Source organism: Stegostoma tigrinum, chromosome 12, assembly GCF_030684315.1.
Source record: "Stegostoma tigrinum isolate sSteTig4 chromosome 12, sSteTig4.hap1, whole genome shotgun sequence".
Lineage (NCBI taxonomy): Eukaryota > Metazoa > Chordata > Chondrichthyes > Orectolobiformes > Stegostomatidae > Stegostoma > Stegostoma tigrinum.
This window is the reverse complement of record NC_081365.1, coordinates 33,537,342-33,554,670: the sequence shown is the minus strand read 5'-3', so window position 1 is coordinate 33,554,670 and position 17,329 is coordinate 33,537,342. Positions and strand designations below refer to the sequence as shown.

At 41.2% G+C, this 17,329-nt stretch overlaps 1 protein-coding gene across 4 annotated transcripts in view; it reads left to right on the top strand.

Annotated features, from left to right (window-relative positions):
- Window positions 1–17,329, top strand: part of LOC125457110 (immunoglobulin-like domain-containing receptor 2) — a 143,119-nt gene that overhangs the window by 81,696 nt on the left and 44,094 nt on the right. For 3 of the 4 annotated variants that reach the window (XM_059650273.1, XM_059650275.1, XM_059650274.1), the window contains exon 5: window positions 4,411–4,467. The exons of the other annotated variant lie outside the window; for it this stretch is intronic. In XM_059650273.1, coding sequence (XP_059506256.1) covers window positions 4,411–4,467 — 57 coding nt within the window. The remainder of the gene's footprint in view (window positions 1–4,410; window positions 4,468–17,329) is intronic. 4 annotated transcript variants of the gene reach the window in all.

The window sequence follows — 17,329 nt, the reverse complement described above, 5'->3', positions numbered from 1 at the left end:
GTCTATATGTGTCACAAACTTTAGGGAATTATGGACCTGCACACCTTAGGTCCCTCTGTTCTATAACACTACCCAAGGCCCTACCATTAGGTGTATAAGCCCAACCTTTGTTTGTTGTACTGAAATGCAATACCTCATATTTTATCCAGATTGAACTCCATCTACCATTTTTCAGTGCATTTACTTATTTGATCAAGATCCCTTCGTAATCTGAGTAAATCTTCTTCACTGTCTACTACACTACCTATTTTGGTGTCGTCCACAAACCTATCAAACACGCCTTCAATATTCTCATCCAAATCATTTATATAAATGACAAACAAAAGAGGATGCAGAACTTGTCCTTGTGGAACACCACTGGTTACAGGCCTCCAGTCCAAAAAGCAACTCTCCACCATTACTCTGTCTCCTGCCGTTAAGCCAATTGGCAATGTCACTTTGAATCCCAACCATGCAGAACCTTGTCAAAGGCTTTACTAAAATCCAAATGAACAATTACTGCTCTGCTACTATCAACCTTTTTGGTAACTTCTCAAAAAACTCAATCAAGTTTGAGACACTATTTTCCTCGCACTAAACCATGCTGACTTATCCCTATAGTCAATTTTTGCCTCTCTAAATGTCCGTACATCCTATCTTTTTAGAATCACCTCCAACAATTTACCCACAACCGAAGTCAGACTCTCCGATCCATAGTTCCCCAGATTCTCCCTACAACTTTTCTTAAACAAAGGTACAACATCAGCCAGCCTCCAGTCATCAGGCACCTCACCCACAGTTATAGATGATGGAAATATTTCTGCAAGGGGTCTCATAATTTTCTCCCTTAATTCCCACAACATTCTGGGACATATTAGATCACATCCTGGAGATTTATCCACCTTTATGCTCTCTAAGAGCTCCCGAACTTTCTGTTCTGTAATGACAAACAATCTTTGGTGAAGATTGGATAAGTTGCAATTCTACCAAACAGCTATTAGTTTTCATTAGTGAATTGCATATCATATTTTCTTACTTCTGAAATGCTTCTGGAATTTTTCTCTAAAATAACTCAAAACATCTCATTTACAATAAATTACACTGAAGTATGGCAGTTGTCCTGACACAGACATGCACGGTCAGTATATTGAGCACTCAAGCAGCAATGAAATTAATGACTCATCAATCTAACATTGTCATCAGTGGTTGATGCTGCAGATATTGCAGTTCCTTCCCACTCTTTGGCAAATAATGCTGTATGATACCTAGCATCTTGACACAGTAGAGCAGTTTAATATTTCATCCAAAAAGCAGCACCTTGTTACTAACACAACAAACGTGCATCAGTTCAGTTTATTTTCCCGAGTCTTGGAGTGAAGATTGAACCAAAAGCTATCTGACTCAGTGCAAAATGACTATGGAATGAGCTAAGCCATCAGAAAATATGACAATTACTGATTGAGACTTTTTTTAAAAAGGTAGAAAATATATATTTTATATTTGCAATAACTTAGAGTCCTATAGAATATAAAATAGTTATTTTTTTAAATTTTAAAATAATATATAACAAAATAATAAATTCACAGAAAACAACTGAGGACTAATCATTAACCTTAATCTGGTAAATCTGAATCACTCTCTTTGATCATCTGTCGACAGTTATATTTAAAGGAGCCCTTTAATGTAATGCCAGACATTCTTGTGAGGATCAGAGATAGTAGGAACTGCCAATGCTGGAGAATCTGAGATAACAAGGTGTGAAGCTGGATGAACACAGCAGGCCAAGCAGCATCAGAGGAGCAGGAAAGTTCGACGTTTCGGGTCGAGACCCTTCAGAAATGGGGGAGGGGAAGGGTATTCAGAATCCCATTCCCCTCCCCCATTTCTGAAGAAGGGTCTCAACCCGAAGTGTCGAACTTTCCTATTCTGTAAGGATCATTCATTTGCGTATGGTAATAGACTACAACAGTACCTAAGCTCACACAGAGATAGCAACAACTGCAAATGCTCAAGTCAGAGACAACACAGTATGCAGCTGGCCTAAACATGAAATTCACTAGTTTTAAAATCTCCCCATCCCAGCCTCATACCATGTTCAAGCCTCCCTCTGATCCCCACCTCCTTGACCTTATAAACCTGCCCATCTTCTCTCCCACCTATCCATCCCTCCCATCCCACTGACCAATCCCACCACTCCTTATCTGCATCACCATCTTACCTACCGTCCCCAGCCCTACCCCTCCTCTCTATTTATATCTGAGCTCCATTCACCCTCCCTATTTCCGAAGAAGGGTCCCGACCCAAAACGTCAACTTTCCTGCTCCTCTCTTGCTGCCTGGCCTACTGTGTTCCTCCAGGCCTATACTGTGTTGTCTCCACCCAAGCTCAAGGCCTATTTCAAGATCTCTCTGAATAATCAGCTTGAAGTTTCCTTGTATGTCTCACTACTGAATTTAAAGCAGGTTGGGATGAAGCTCATGTAAAGTGTAATCTTCTTTTTGGTCAGGAGGGCCAAATGGCCTGTTTCTGTGCTGCAAGTTCTACATTTGTATTAAATATTATGCCATTGGAATGTTTGTGGTTCAGTCTGTGAATTTATTGAAGGTTTGCTGCTATAGGTTCTGTATTATTAATGATATTGTGAATTTAGTTGTAAAATGCTACAGTATTTAGTTTGGGTCTCCAATATTGACTTGTTTTGCAGTTAACACCTCTTTCAGTCCTTTTCTATTGGCTATTTTGGACAGTGTATACAAGCAAAAAGAAAGGACAGGCACGTGTTGAAGCCATCACACTCTTTCATCTATTAGTGACACATTCATTATTATTTGCATCTTCATGTAGCCCTGGTTTAGATTGAAGGGAATTGCAAAACAGAACTAGTGAAATGAATCTACTATTTTAAGAAAATATTGAGGAAGTGGCAAAATGCATGACTTTAGCAAAGATGACACATTCTTGAAAATAAACACAAAATTTATCAATGTAATTCCAAACAAAACCTCAACTGTTGATTAACCCTTATTTCCAGTTCTGATACAGTTTTGATGTTAGCTGAATTTTTTAAATGTAACAGTGCCATCTGGTGTTTTTTTTTGGCAATAAGTGATTGTGCAATTCACAACAGTTCCTAGCATTGCTGTTTATGATCTGACCTGGTTTTCGTTCCATGTAATTTTACTTTACCATAAAGGCTTCCCCAATGCACCCCCAACCTCCTACCAATTAATTATACGGAATTTAAAACAGCTATTAGCCAAATGTGTGCTCAGGATTTTACAGGTTAGATTTTTAAACAATGCTCAGTCCCAAATTTACATTGTTATTAGAAATAAGCCATCAATCTGACATGTGAAATTTTGAAGAAACAGGAGTGTAATCTCTATTTTGATAATTTCAGTACAATGTGTTGAGTTTGCACCAATTTAAAATATCAGTAATAGGCAAAAGTAATAAATTGTAGAACATGAGATCCAACTGTCTTGAAATGAAGAAATTCAAAATGACTTCATCTTTAATGGTACCAGAATGCTGTTTATTTTCTGGCTGTGGTATAACAGAGGAGATCTTTTTTTAAAAAAAAGTAACTGGTGTTTTCAGAATTAAGCCTCGTAATTATCTAGGCTTGCATCAGTCAAAAAGAGAATAATGTAAAATAAGATAATGATTAATCAATTCTACAAACCTGCCCTTATTATCTTGTAAGTCCTTTCACTAGTACCTCTACCATAACTGCTGGAAACACTGAAATGATAAGTTATAAATGTGACTACGACTGAATAATGATCATAAAAAGTAACAGAATCTTCCTCAAGGCATGACATTGTATGACATATAAGCCAATGCTGGAAGACATTGAAAGTGTAAAGTTTACATTCTACCTAACCCTAGACATTCTAAGATGGATGCATAAACTCATGATCCTTCCTTTACTTTAAACAAGGGGAAAATATTTTTAAACTATTTAATATTCTTTGTACAGTAATTCCTGATCTTGATAAGCAAAAATAAATTATGCACACCCACAGAATGGTAAGTTCAGAAACTGTTATAGGAAATGCCTGTACATGTTGGAATGTATATTGGTCTCTTGTACTCCACAGCAAATGGGGATGTCAAATTGTTGATATTAAATCAGTTATCCAGACTTTTTACAAATCCCCTTTGCATAATTTATTTTCTTCTGTTCTTTACGTATGATGTGTTCAATCAAATCCATATGCATAGTTACTATTCTAAACTGCAGAATCTAGAGGAGGCAATTGTTTTCCTGAATGTAGTTTTAACGTCCAGCATCAGTAGATTCAAGAACAGTCACAAGTACAGATTGAACTGTACTCTATTCATGCTTAGTAATCTAATTTCTTTCTCTTTTTTTTCCCTCTCTCTTTCTCTCTGTCTCTCTCTTTCTCTCTCTTTCTGATTTCCTAGGTAGGAGTGAAGTGGTTGCAGATCTCTTGCCCAGTTTTGATGTAGAGATTATGCCAGGTACTGGTATTCTTCTGAAGTCCATTTTGTCTCTCAACTTCTCCCCTAATTTACATTCACTATGATGCTTCTATAGGTCATCACAGGGCCTGACCTTTTTATGGAAATTGTTATCTTTGTTTTTTTTTATGACTGCACCAAGATTTATGTGTCAAACAGATCTTGACAATAAGTCAATAGAGAAATAGCAGCTGCAATTTGACACAAAGGTGTGAGGATTAGCAATGAAAAGGTTGGTGTGGGTTATGTGGTAAATTAGCATGGATTTAGTAAAACCATAACTCATTGGAATAGAGGTAGGCCATTTGGCCCATTGAATCTTGTCCACCATTCAGTGAGATCATGGTAAATCTGAACAACTCCATTTTTTTTGCCTTTTCTGTAACCTTTTACTGCTTACTGGTTAAAAATCCATTTCAGTCTTGAATATTCTTAATAACCAAGCCATTACAGCTCTCTGTAATAAAGAATTCCACAGGTTGACCTACCTTGATCAGAAGACAGTCCTAGACCTTTCCAGAAGGGGTAAAAACCCTGTCAAGCCGCTCTAGAATCTTATGCTTCAATAAGATTCTCTCATTCTTCTAAACTCTAAGGAGTACAAGAACCCACTTAACGTGGCCTCATTAGAAAATCCCTCCATGCCCAGAATCAACCTAGTGAATCTTATCTGGACTTCTTCTCTCGATTAAAAACTGTTCAGTGTTCTTGGTGATAATGCGAATGCAGATGCTGGAGAATCCAATATAACAAAGTGTGAAGCTGGATGAACACAGCAGGCCAAGCAGCATCTCAGGAGCACAAAAGCTGACGTTTCGGGCCTAGACCCTTCATCAGAGAGGGGGATGGGGTGCAGTCTGGTTGGTGCCTTGTACATTGTAGCAAGATGAGCCTATTTTTGTACTCCATTTCCTTTGAAATCAACATTCCATTTACCTTCCCTGTTATCTGCTGATGTATTGGATGTAATAAAGTAAAGTAACGTCATGTGTTGGAGCAAAAGGGAGCTCTTGGTATTTTAGGCTGTACAGCCACTTTTAAAACCATCAGCATAATGTTCTCAAGATAATGGGAACTGCAGATGCTGGAGAATCCGAGATAACAAAGTGTGGAGCTGGATGAACACAGCAGACCAAGCAACATCTTAGGAGCACAAAAGCTGATGTTTCAGGCCTAGGCCCTTCATCAGAAAAGGGGGATGGGGAGAGGGTTCTGAAGTAAATAGGGAGAGATGGGGAGGCAGATCGAAGATGGATAGAGGAGAAGACAGGTGGAGAGGAGACAGACGAGTAAAAGGGGTGGGGATGGAGCCTGTAGAGATGAGTATAGGTGAGGAGGTAGGGAGGGGATAGGTCAGCCCGGGGAGGACGGACAGGTCAAGGAGGTGGGATGAGGTTAGTAGGTAGGGAATGGAGGTGCGGCTTGAGGTGGGAGGAGGGATAGGTGAGAGGAAGAACCGGTTAGGGAGGCGGGGACAAGCTCAGCTGGTTTTGGGATGCAGTGGGAGGAGTGGAGATTTTGAAGCTTGTGAAATCCACATTGATACCATTGGGCTGCAGGGTCATCACACCCCGTCCCCGCAACATCCGCCAAAATAGAATCCCCCTCGTCTTCACATAACTACCCCACCAACCTCCAGACCCAACACATCATCTTCCAGCATCTACAATCCGATCCCACCACTAAAGACATTTTTCCATCCCCACCCTTGTCTGCCTTCCGGAGAGACCACTCTCTCCCTTGTCCACTCCACACTACCCTCCAACCCCACCACACCCGGCACCTTCCCCTGCAACCGCAGGAAATGCTACACTTGTCCCCACACCTCCTCCCTTACCCCTATCCCAGGCCCCAAGATGACATTCCACATTAAGCAGAGGTTCACCTGCACATCTGCCGATGTGGTATACTGCATCCACTGTACCCGGTGTGGCTTCCTCTACATTGGGGAAACCAAGCGGAGGCTTGGGGACCGCTTTGCAGAACACCTCCGCTCAGTTCGCAACAAACAACTGCACCTCCCAGTCGCAAACCATTTCAACTCCCCCTCACATTCCTTAGACGACATGTCCATCCTGGCTCTCCTGCAGTGCCACAACGATGCCACCTGAAGGTTGCAGGAACAGCAACTCATATTCTGCTTGGGAACCCTGCAGCCCAATGGTATCAATGTGGAATTCACAAGCTTCAAAATTTCCCCTCCCCCTCACTGCATCCCAAAAACAGCCCAGCTTGTCCCCGCCTCCCTAACCTGTTCTTCCTCTCACATATCCCCTCCTCCCACCTCCAAGCTGCACCTCCACTTCCTACCTACCAACCTCATCCCGCCCCCTTGACCTGTCCGTCCTCCCCAGACTGACCTATCCCCTCCCTACCTCCCCACCTATACTCTCCTCTCCACCTATCTTCTCCTCTATCCATCTTCTATCCGCCTCCCCCCCTCTCCCTATTTATTTCAGAACCCCATTCCCTCCCCTTTTCTGAAGAAGGGTCTAGGCCCGAAACGTCAGCCTTCCTGCTGTGTTCATCCAGCCCCGCACTTTGTCATCTAGCATGATGTTCTCAAACAGTTTTTAAAAGTGAACAGGATATTGGGATATAGAATAAGATACACATTCTGAGGTCATTTTTAACCTTGGTTTGGCCTTGATGAAACTACATAAAAATTAACAGCATTTTTACCCACCCTATTTTAAAAACATATTCAGTTGTTGAAGTGGGGTAGGGAGAAGAGCTATATTGTAAATCCTTGAACTGAGAAGAATGATATGACAGTGAATTATCTAACAGATATAATTCACTATCCTTGACCATTTCCTTCATTATAAGACATTCCCTAGATTCTGAAAAGATCCCAATGGCTCAGAAAGCTGTAAATGTAACACCATTGTTTCAGAAAGGAGGTAAACAGAACACAGAAATCTATAGGCCAGTTGGTCTAACATCTATCATTGGGAAGATGCTCGAAATTAATTATTATGGAGGTAGTAGAAGGAAATTCTGAAAATCATATTCCCAGATAGTCTACATGACTTAGTGAAAGGAAAATTCTGTTTGACAAACTTATTAGAATTCCTTGAACATGCGATCAAGAATATAAGAAATAAGAACAGGAGTAGGCCAACTGGCCTGTCGAGCCTGCTCCACCAATCAATTGCTGATCTATTTATGGACTCAGCTTCACTTCCTGCCTACTTACAATAATGCTTAATTCCTTTACTGTACAAAAATCTATCTATCTCTGCCTTAAAAACCTTCAACGAGATAGCTGCTTCACTGGGCAGGGAATTCCACAGATTCACAATCCTTTGGGTAAAGAAGTTCCCTTCAACTTAGTCCCAAATCTGGTCCCCCTTATTTTGAGACTGTGCCCCCTAATTCTAATTTCATCCGCCAGTGGAAACAACCTCCCTGCTTCTATCTTGTCTATTCCCTCTGTAATTTTATATGTCTCTATAAGACCCCACCCCCACCCCCAATTCTTTAAATTCTTATAAGTATAGCCCAAGTTTACTCAATCTTTTCTTGTAAGCAGCCCTCTGAACTCTGGAATCAATCTAGTGAACCTCCTCTGCACCCTCTTGAGTGCCAGTACATCTTTTCGCAAGAGACCAAAACAGTCAACAGTACTCCAGGTGTGGCCTCACCAGCACCCTGCAACAGCTGCACCATGTTTTTAAACTCCATCCCTCTAGCGATGAAGGGCTTGTATTCATTGGAGTTTAGAAGAATGAAGTGAACATATTGGAACATAAGATTCTGAGGGGCGTGACAGAGCATACTGTCCCTTGTGGGGGAATCTAGAACTAGGGGATGAAATTTAAAAATAAGGGTCTCACATTTAAGTCTGAGATGAAGAGGAATTTCTTCTCGCATCTTTGGAATATCCTTCCCAGAGACAGTGGAAGCTAGATCATTGAATTAGTGTTACAGTTAATGAACGAGGTCAGGTTATACATATTTCTGATTGACAAGACAGACTGGGACAGGAAAATGGAGTTGAGACCACAGCTGATCAGGCATGAATAGCACAACAGGTTTGATGAACTGAATGACTGCATTCCATCCAATTTATGCAATTATTTGAAAGTTCTCTGCATGCCAATTGACCAAAGGAATTGGTGAACTGGGGATATATGATCAAGTTTAAAGTTAAGTATGGTTTAAAAATCTGGCATCTAAGTACACTTTTCTATCATGTATGAAGTAAAAGCCCGGAAAGCCCTATTTATAAATTAAGGACAACAAAGAAAATTGGGAAATGCACGAGGACTTCTATTTACTTAAAGGATTGTAAACATTTGAAACAGATTGCCAGTGAGAGTGTTGGAACAAGAAAGTTAACGAGTTTCCACTAGGAATTGAACAACTTGTCGATATTTGAAGACAATCTTTAATGTTTAACAGAAAAATGAATAAATTCTGTGGGTCAATGGACTGGATGAATTGAAGATTTTCACTTGAACTGAAACAACAAATATTACATAATTAGCTATCATGCAAAACTAAGTCTAGGCTTAGGTTGATGTTTCTTTGTAGTGTGACCTTAGTCAGAGTTCCTAAAAGATTTAAGTTGTTTCTGACCATCTTTCTACTTTTTACTTCTTTGAGTCACTGACTTATCCTGAAAAAAAAATCTCTGACATTCAATGAATAGAGCTTTCACATCGTTCCCACATTCCACTGGCCCATTTGTGAAATAGCTCATCATACCTCCTGTCATAACATGCTTTTTTAAACATAGAAATATCGACAATAGGAGCCACAGTAGGCCATGTGGCAGTTCGACGCTGCTCCACCATCATGATTGATCATCTAACTCAACAATCTGTTCCTGCTTTTCACCCATATCCTTTGATCCCTTTACCCCAAGTGCTATATCCAAGTTGAAATCATACAATGTTTTGGCCTCAATTACTTTCTGTGATAGGGAATTCCACACCTCACCACTCTCTGTGTGAAGAAATTTCTCTTCATCTCTGTCTTAAATGATCAGCCCTGTATCTTTAGAGCCATAGAGTAATACAGCATGGAAACAGACACTTTGGCCCAAATTGGTCCATGCTGACCGTGATGCCCACTCAGCTAGTTCCAATTGCACACATTTGTACCATATCCCTGTAAACCCTCCCATCCACGTACCTATCCAAATGTTTATTTTTTAAATGTTGCCATTGTACCTGCCTCGACCACTTTCTCTGACAGCCCATTCCATATACACGCCACTCTGCATGAAGAAGTTACACCTCAGTTCTTAAGTCTTTCTCCTCTCACCTAAACCTATGGCCTTTAGTTTTAAATTCCCCATCCCTGGGACAAAGACTATACGCATTCATTTTATGATGCCCCTCATGATTTTATACACTTCCATAAGGTCACCCCTTATTCTCCTACGTTTCCAGGAATAAAGTCCTATCCTGGCCAACCTTGCCCTATAACTCAGGCCTACTTGTCCTGACAAAAGCCTCGTAAATCTTCTTTTCACAGTTTCCAGTTTAACTATGTCTTTCCTATAACAGGGTGACCAGAACTGTACACAATACTCCAAGTGCAGCCTCACCAATGATGTTTTCAGCTTTAACATAATGTCACAATTCCTATACTCAATGCCTCGGCTGATGAAGGCCAACATGCTCAATGTCGTCTTCCCCACCCTGTCCACCTGTGATGCCACTTTCAATGAACTATGTACTTGTACTCCTAAGTTCCTCTGTTCCACAATGTTCTTCAGGACCTTATCATTTACTGTGTAAGTCCTACCTTGGTTTTACTTTCCAAAGTGTAATACCTCACATTTATCTGTACTGAATTGCATTTGCCAATCCTCAGCCCACTTCCCCATCTGATCCCTCTGTAATTCTTGATTGTGCGGAAGGTTATCAACAATACCTCCTAATTTTGTATTATCCACAAATTTATTTATTATGCCTTGTACATTCACATCCAGATCATTTATAAATAACAAACGTCCCAGCACTGATCCCTGTGGCACACCATTAGGCTCAGGCCTCCAGTCCGAGAAAAAACTTTCAACTATTACCCTCTGCTTCCCACCATTGAGCCAATTTTGAATCCAGTCAGCTAGATCCCCCGGGATCCCATGCAGCCTAACCTTCATGACTAACCTGCTGTGCAGAACTTTGTCAAAGACCTTACTGAAATCCATATAGACAAGATCCACTGCCCTACCCTCATCTATCCTCTTAGTTACCCCTTTAGAAAAGACTAAAAAGGTTTGTCTGACATGATTTCCCGCACATAAATCCATGCTGAGTATCCCTAATCAAATCTTGACTATCCAAATGTTGGCTGATCCTGTCCCTCAGTATCCTTTCCAATTACTTGCCTACCATTGATGTCAGGTTCAGTGGCCTGTAGTCTCCTGGCTTGTCCTTACTACCTTTCTTAAACAGTGAAACAACATTAGCCACCCTCCAGTCTTTGACTGTGACCCTGGTTCTGGACTTCCCCATCATCAGGAACATAATTTCTGGATCTACCATGTCTAGCCCTCTTAGGATTTTATAGGTTTCTATAAGACTCACCCCCCCCCCCACCCATCCTCGCTTATTTCTTCTAAACTCTAGTGAATACAATTCTAACTGACTCAACCTCTCCTCATACGTCAGCCCTGCTATTCCTGGAAGCAGTCTGATAAATGTTCGCTGCACTCCCTTTATGGCAAGAATATCCTTCCTCAGATAAGGAGACCAAACTGCACACAGTATTCCAGGTGTGGCCTTTACTCAAAACCTCTCGCTATGAAGGCCAATGTATCATTTGCCACCTCTTACCGCCTGCAGCTCCTGCACATTTATCTTCAGTGATGTACAAGGACACCCAGGTCTCATTATTCATTCCTCCCATTCAATTTATAGTCACAGATAATAATCTGCCTTCGTGTTTTTGCCAACAAAGTGGATAACCTTACATTTACCCACATTGTACTTCATCTGCAGTACATTTTCCCCCTCACTTACCTAAATCACAGTGAAGCATTTCTGCATCCTCCTTACAGCTCATTCTCCCACTCAAATTTGTGTCAACTGCAAATTTGAAGACTACATTTAGTTGTTTATTGTAGGTAGCTGGAATCCAACACTGATTCCTGTTGTATCCCACTGGTCAGTGCTGGCCATTCAGCAAAAGACCCATTTATTCATACTTTGTTTCCTGTTCAGCATTAGTTCTGTTAATGTCAATACACTGCCTCAATCCACATGCATTTAATTTTACACATTAAACTCTGAAGCAGGGCTTCTTCAAAAGCCTTTTGAATGTCCAGATAAACCACATCCATTGGCTCCCCTCATCAATTCTATAAATCACACCCTTGAATTCCAGTAGATTTGTCAAGCATAACTTCCCTTGCATAAATCGCTGCTAATTGTGTCTGATTGTACCACTGTTTTCCAAATGCTCCAGTGTTACAATGACTCTAGCATCTTCCGTACTCCTGACGTTAAGCTGACTGGTCTATAATTCCCCATTTTCTCCTGATCTCCCTTTTAAAATAATGGGGATACATTGGCCACCTTCCAATCTGTAGGAACTGCTCCAAAATCTAAGATGACAACCAATGCATATTTTTAGGGCCACTTCCTTAAGTGCTGTAGAATGTAGATTATCAGGCCGTGTGGATTTATCTGCCTTCAATCCCATCAATTTTCCTTTTACTATTTCCAACTAATATTGATTTCTTTCAGTTCCTCTCTCTCACTAAACCCCATGTTCCCTAACATTTTTGATATGTTATCTATGTCCTCCTATGTGAGCACAGACTCAAAGTGTGTACTTTGTACTGATCTTAATTGAATCTCCCTGCATAAATTAGAATTTTTTATTCACTTGTGGGACATGGACATTACCAGCTGACCAGCGTTTATTACCTGTCCCTAAATGCTGTTTATCTATTTATAATACCTGTGAAACTTGGAAATACTGTGAACAATAGGTGACCTTGGACAGACCCAAATCCCTGGAGAACTGTTGATCCAGTCAAAGCTGTCCCCATTTATCTGATTCATTTTCACGAAAGAATGTGCCAGTCCAAGTAACTCATCAGCTGTCCCTCAATTTGGGTGTGACGTCCACAGAATCACCAGTTTCTGCCAGGGGCCTTTGTCTGACTGAGCAGGCTGAACCTTGACACGCAGTTCTCTAGGCGCATGGGGCAGGGCATCCCATGAGGTAGTAAGATCCAGATTTCAGAAACTGCACTTTTTTCTTTCCTCCTTTGCTGTCTCTCTGCCTCATCATGCAGTGCTTGAACTCAAAGCATGATGTAGCTTAAAATGAGCCATTTTGAATGGTAGCAAGCTCCTTGCAGTCATTAATGCCAAACTTGCTGTGTTTGTAGAAGAGCTTCATTGTGCTTTTGTAGCATTTGTCCTCTTCTGGAACATTCGCCAATTGAGAGTTTGAGAAGACAGGACCTGGAGGGGGGATGCTATTTAACCATCTGGAAACAATGTCCAGTCATTGTATCTGGTTTTGGAGAAGCTTTGAGCTAAAGTTTGTGAAGCTGGCTTCAAGAAGGGAACCAGCATTTCTGTATTGCTGTTGCCATTGAAGCGAGAGAAAGCAGCAGAGGCCCTGCTGATTAGAATTCCTCCAGTGGGCTCAACGCCAAACTACTAATGGACCATTAACTGCAAATTATCATAGAATCCCTAATCTTGCAGAGAGCGGTCATTTGGCCCATCAGGTCTGCACAAACCCTCCAAAAAGCATCCAACCCAGTCTCAGCCCCAGCACCCCCCAAACCTATACTCATAGCTCTCCATTTACCATGGCCAACCCCCCATAGCCTCCATGACTCTGACACTACGAGCCAACTTAGCATGGCCAATCCAGTTAAACTGCTCATCTTTGGAGCACAGGAGGAACCCGAACACTGGCAGAGACAGGGCGAATGTGGAGCACCCGCCCGAGGGTGGAATTGAACCTGGATCTCTCGTGCTGTGACAGAGTGCCAACCATTATGCCACCATGCTGCCCATTCCACCCATTTACATTTGTGTATATACAGTTTGGGTCTCATGTGGCTGATTAAGTTGGAAGGGGAAGATTTCCTGTTTGTTTCAATAGCAAAATTATAAATGGGGTCTGCTGCAAAAGTAAGGTTAATTTTGTTTTAAAAACACAGAGGACATTGTAGACATTTCAAATTTACAATTTTTTGGAAGGAAGGAATTATCCATTATTAGATTGCCCATGAAAGTTAAATGAAAATAATGTAACTAAACACAAGTTAAGAATTTTTCAAGCCTTAAAGGAAAGTTCAGTTCTGTTTTGTGTGATTACACATGCCAAAGCAACAGTTTCGTATTCAGAAGAATTGTTAAGCAGAAGTAATTCCTTTCATATGTTATATGTAACAGTAACAGATCAAAAGCAAGTGAAATTTACATTAATACAATGTCTTGACACATTTCTTCTAAATCTTGCCAAAACTCTTCATGTACAATGAATTGCTTAGTAATACAGTTATTGTTAGATAATTAAATGAGTTGATTTGTGCACAAGACCTTAAAAAGCAATTAATAGCTTAATGTAGTCTTACAGGTTCTGGCTGAGAGAAGAATGTTGCTAAACACCATATTGCAAACTAGAAGACTTACCACATCAAGCAGATGTTCACCTGCACATCTGCCAATGTGGTATACTGCATCCGCTGTACCTGCTGTGGCTACCTCTACATCGGGGAAACCAAGCAGAGGCTTGAGACTTTGCAGAACACCTACACTCAGTTCGCAATAAATAACTGCACCTCCCAGTCGCGAACCATTTCAACTCCCCCTCGCATTCCTTAGACGACCATGTCCATCCTGGGCCTCCTGCAGTGACACAATGATGCCACCTGAAGGTTGCAGGAACAGCAACTCATATTCCGCTTGGGAACCCTGCAGCCCAATGGTATCAATGTGGATTTCACAAGCTTCAAAATCTCCCCTGTCCCCACTGCATCCCAAAACCAGCCCAGCTTGTCCCTGCCTCCCTAACCTGTTCTTCCTCTTACCTATCCCCTCCTTCCACCTCAATCTGCACCTCCATTTCCCACCTTCTAACCTCATCCCACCTCCTTGACCTATCCGTCCTCCCCATGTATACTCACCTCTACAGGCTCCATGCCTGCCCCTTTAACTTGTCTGTCTCCTGTGCACCTATCTTCTCCTTTATCCACCTTCGATCTGCCTCCCCCTGTCTCCCTATTTATTTCAGAACCCTCTCCCCATCCCCCTTTTCTGATGAAGGCTCTAGGCCCGAAACGTCAGCTTTTGTGCTCCTCTGATGCTGCTTGGCCTGCTGTGTTCATCCAGCTCCACACTTTGTTATCTCGGATTCTCCAGCATCTGCAGTTCCCATTATCTCTGACCATATTGCAATCTTACCTTCTACTGGAGCTAGATAAATAGAGCTACATTTTAAATCTTAACCAAAGATGACAATTTGAGTAATGCAACACTCACTCCCTATTGCAGTCTTGGAAATATGCACTGAAAGCTCAAGCAGCATTGAAACCAGAAACAAGAATGGTATTAACTGAGATAATGGGAACTGCAGATGCTGGAGATTCCTCCCACCCCAAGCCGCACCCCCAGCTACCTACTAACCTCATCCCACCTCCTTGACCTGTCCGTCTTCCCTGGACTGACCTATCCCCTCCCTACCTCCCCACCTACACACTCTCCACCTATCTTCTTTACTCTCCATCTTCGGTCCGCCTCCCCCTCTCTCCCTATTTATTCCAGTTCCCTCCCCCGATCCCCCTCTCTGATGAAGGGTCTAGGCCCGAAACGTCAGCTTTTGTGCTCCTGAGATGCTGCTTGGCCTGCTGTGTTCATCCAGCCTCACATTTTATTATCATGGTATTAACTGAACTAGGATTGAACTAAAACCCTGAACATGGTTAATGAAATATCAGGTCACAGGAAGTAGACAGAATGATAAATCAGAATATTTCACTTATTTGTATGGCAGTTTACACAAGTAATAGTATAGATTTTCATTTACCTCTCAAAGGACTTTAGAATCAAAGGGGAATGACCAGGGATTAGGATATAGCTTGCAAATGAGCCAATATTTTTCCAGTTAGCTGCATTACTTTTTGCCACTGATCTTGAATGATGCTGTTTCATGCCAGGATGATTTGATGAAACAAAACAGTCACAAGTCACAGTTGTGTATTATTCCCAGAGGAGATTTACTGCCTGAAATATTGTGCTTTTGATTTGATAAAACAACACCAAGTGGGTTTTGTAACAGACACACATCAAGCTCCGGAGACCATCTGCTCCAGGGTGGTTGCATTGTCTTTCTCTCCATTCTCATCTTTTCCTTTCTTTCATTTTCTGACATTGTGGGGAAGCTCTAGCCATGCTCGGCAGGTCGTCAGCTGTGTTAGTGCCTGGAGTGAGGACTCTTGGCCCCAGGAGGCCCACAGCGTGAACTCATTGGCTGTTGTACCCTCAATGGGGACTCCTGGCTGCAGTAGGCCTGAAGTGCAGGTACCCCTTGTGGTCCAGGACACCTCAGAGACATTGCAGAAGCCCTGGAGCTGTGTTTGAAGACTCCTTGTGCAGAAGATGAACTCTATTCGTGTAATTTCTTTTTATTTTTGTAACTCAAAATGGGACTGGATTGTGGTGACAAAACACTTTTCACTGTATCTTTTTAGATATGAGACAATAAATAAATAAATAGCATGCCATGAATAATGGAAAATCAACCTTTGAATGATGCCATAGATTGTAATTCTCCAATTATATAATAATGAGATAATTACATTGACAGTGTCATAAATGTGTTTTGCTTTGATTCACTGCACCTTGACGTAATTCTATTTTAACTGAACAGTGCATTTGTTTAGTTACATAAACTAATCTCAGATGTTATTCAAGGGCTACCTGGGGTCTGGTGCTGTTATGATGGCTAACCATTAGCCTGGCAACTCCCTTTTAAAGTCTTTGCTCAGGTACCCCAGCCCTTGGACATTTCATGGATAGGTGAAAAGAGGACAAATTTGATCTAAAATAAGTCCAAATATCTGAAAGGCTAGGAGAAAAACACGGATTGAAACATTTTGATTACTTTGAATAATTTGGTAGGATCTCCAGTTAACATTTTATATCAGGTGTGATCTCCTAGAATCTCAGAAATTCTCAAGGCATTTATACATTTGAAAGAAAACAAGAACATGCTTTTAGGATTTCAGATATCTCAAAACATTTTACTTCCAATTGTGTATATTCAAATTGTAGTCTTTGGTTACCACATCACTAGCATTGTAACAATCTTCAAACAGCAAGGACCCACAAAAAGCAACAAGAAAGTAATTCGTTTCTAGTGATACTGATTGAGTGATAAATACCAATAAGGATATGAGTCAGAACACCACAACTTCAGTACAGAACCCTAAGATGTTTGACAAACAGAGTGCAAACACAAAAAGCTTAATGTTCCATCTGAAAATCAGCACCACCAACCACAAAGCACTCCGTCAGCATGGTGCTTAAAATGTTAAACTTGTTTTTACTCTTAAATTTTCTGAGATGAGACCTGAACCCACAACCATGTAGCACACAGCTTCCAACAGTAGGCTGAAGAAAGGAGAGATACACAAAAGGTCAGAGTCAGACAAGTGGGTAGTTTGGTGTTTGAAAGAAAGAGAATTGGCATTTATATTGTGATTATTCACAACACCAGGATGCTATAAAGAGTCTCCCAGCCAACAAAGTACTTTTGAAGCATAATCACAGCTGTAATGTGGGAAAAATGGCAATGCGCTGTCAGCTGGACTCCATGAACAATGTGATGGTAATCAGGTATTTTGTCTTGTTGATGCTGTTTAAAGGATACA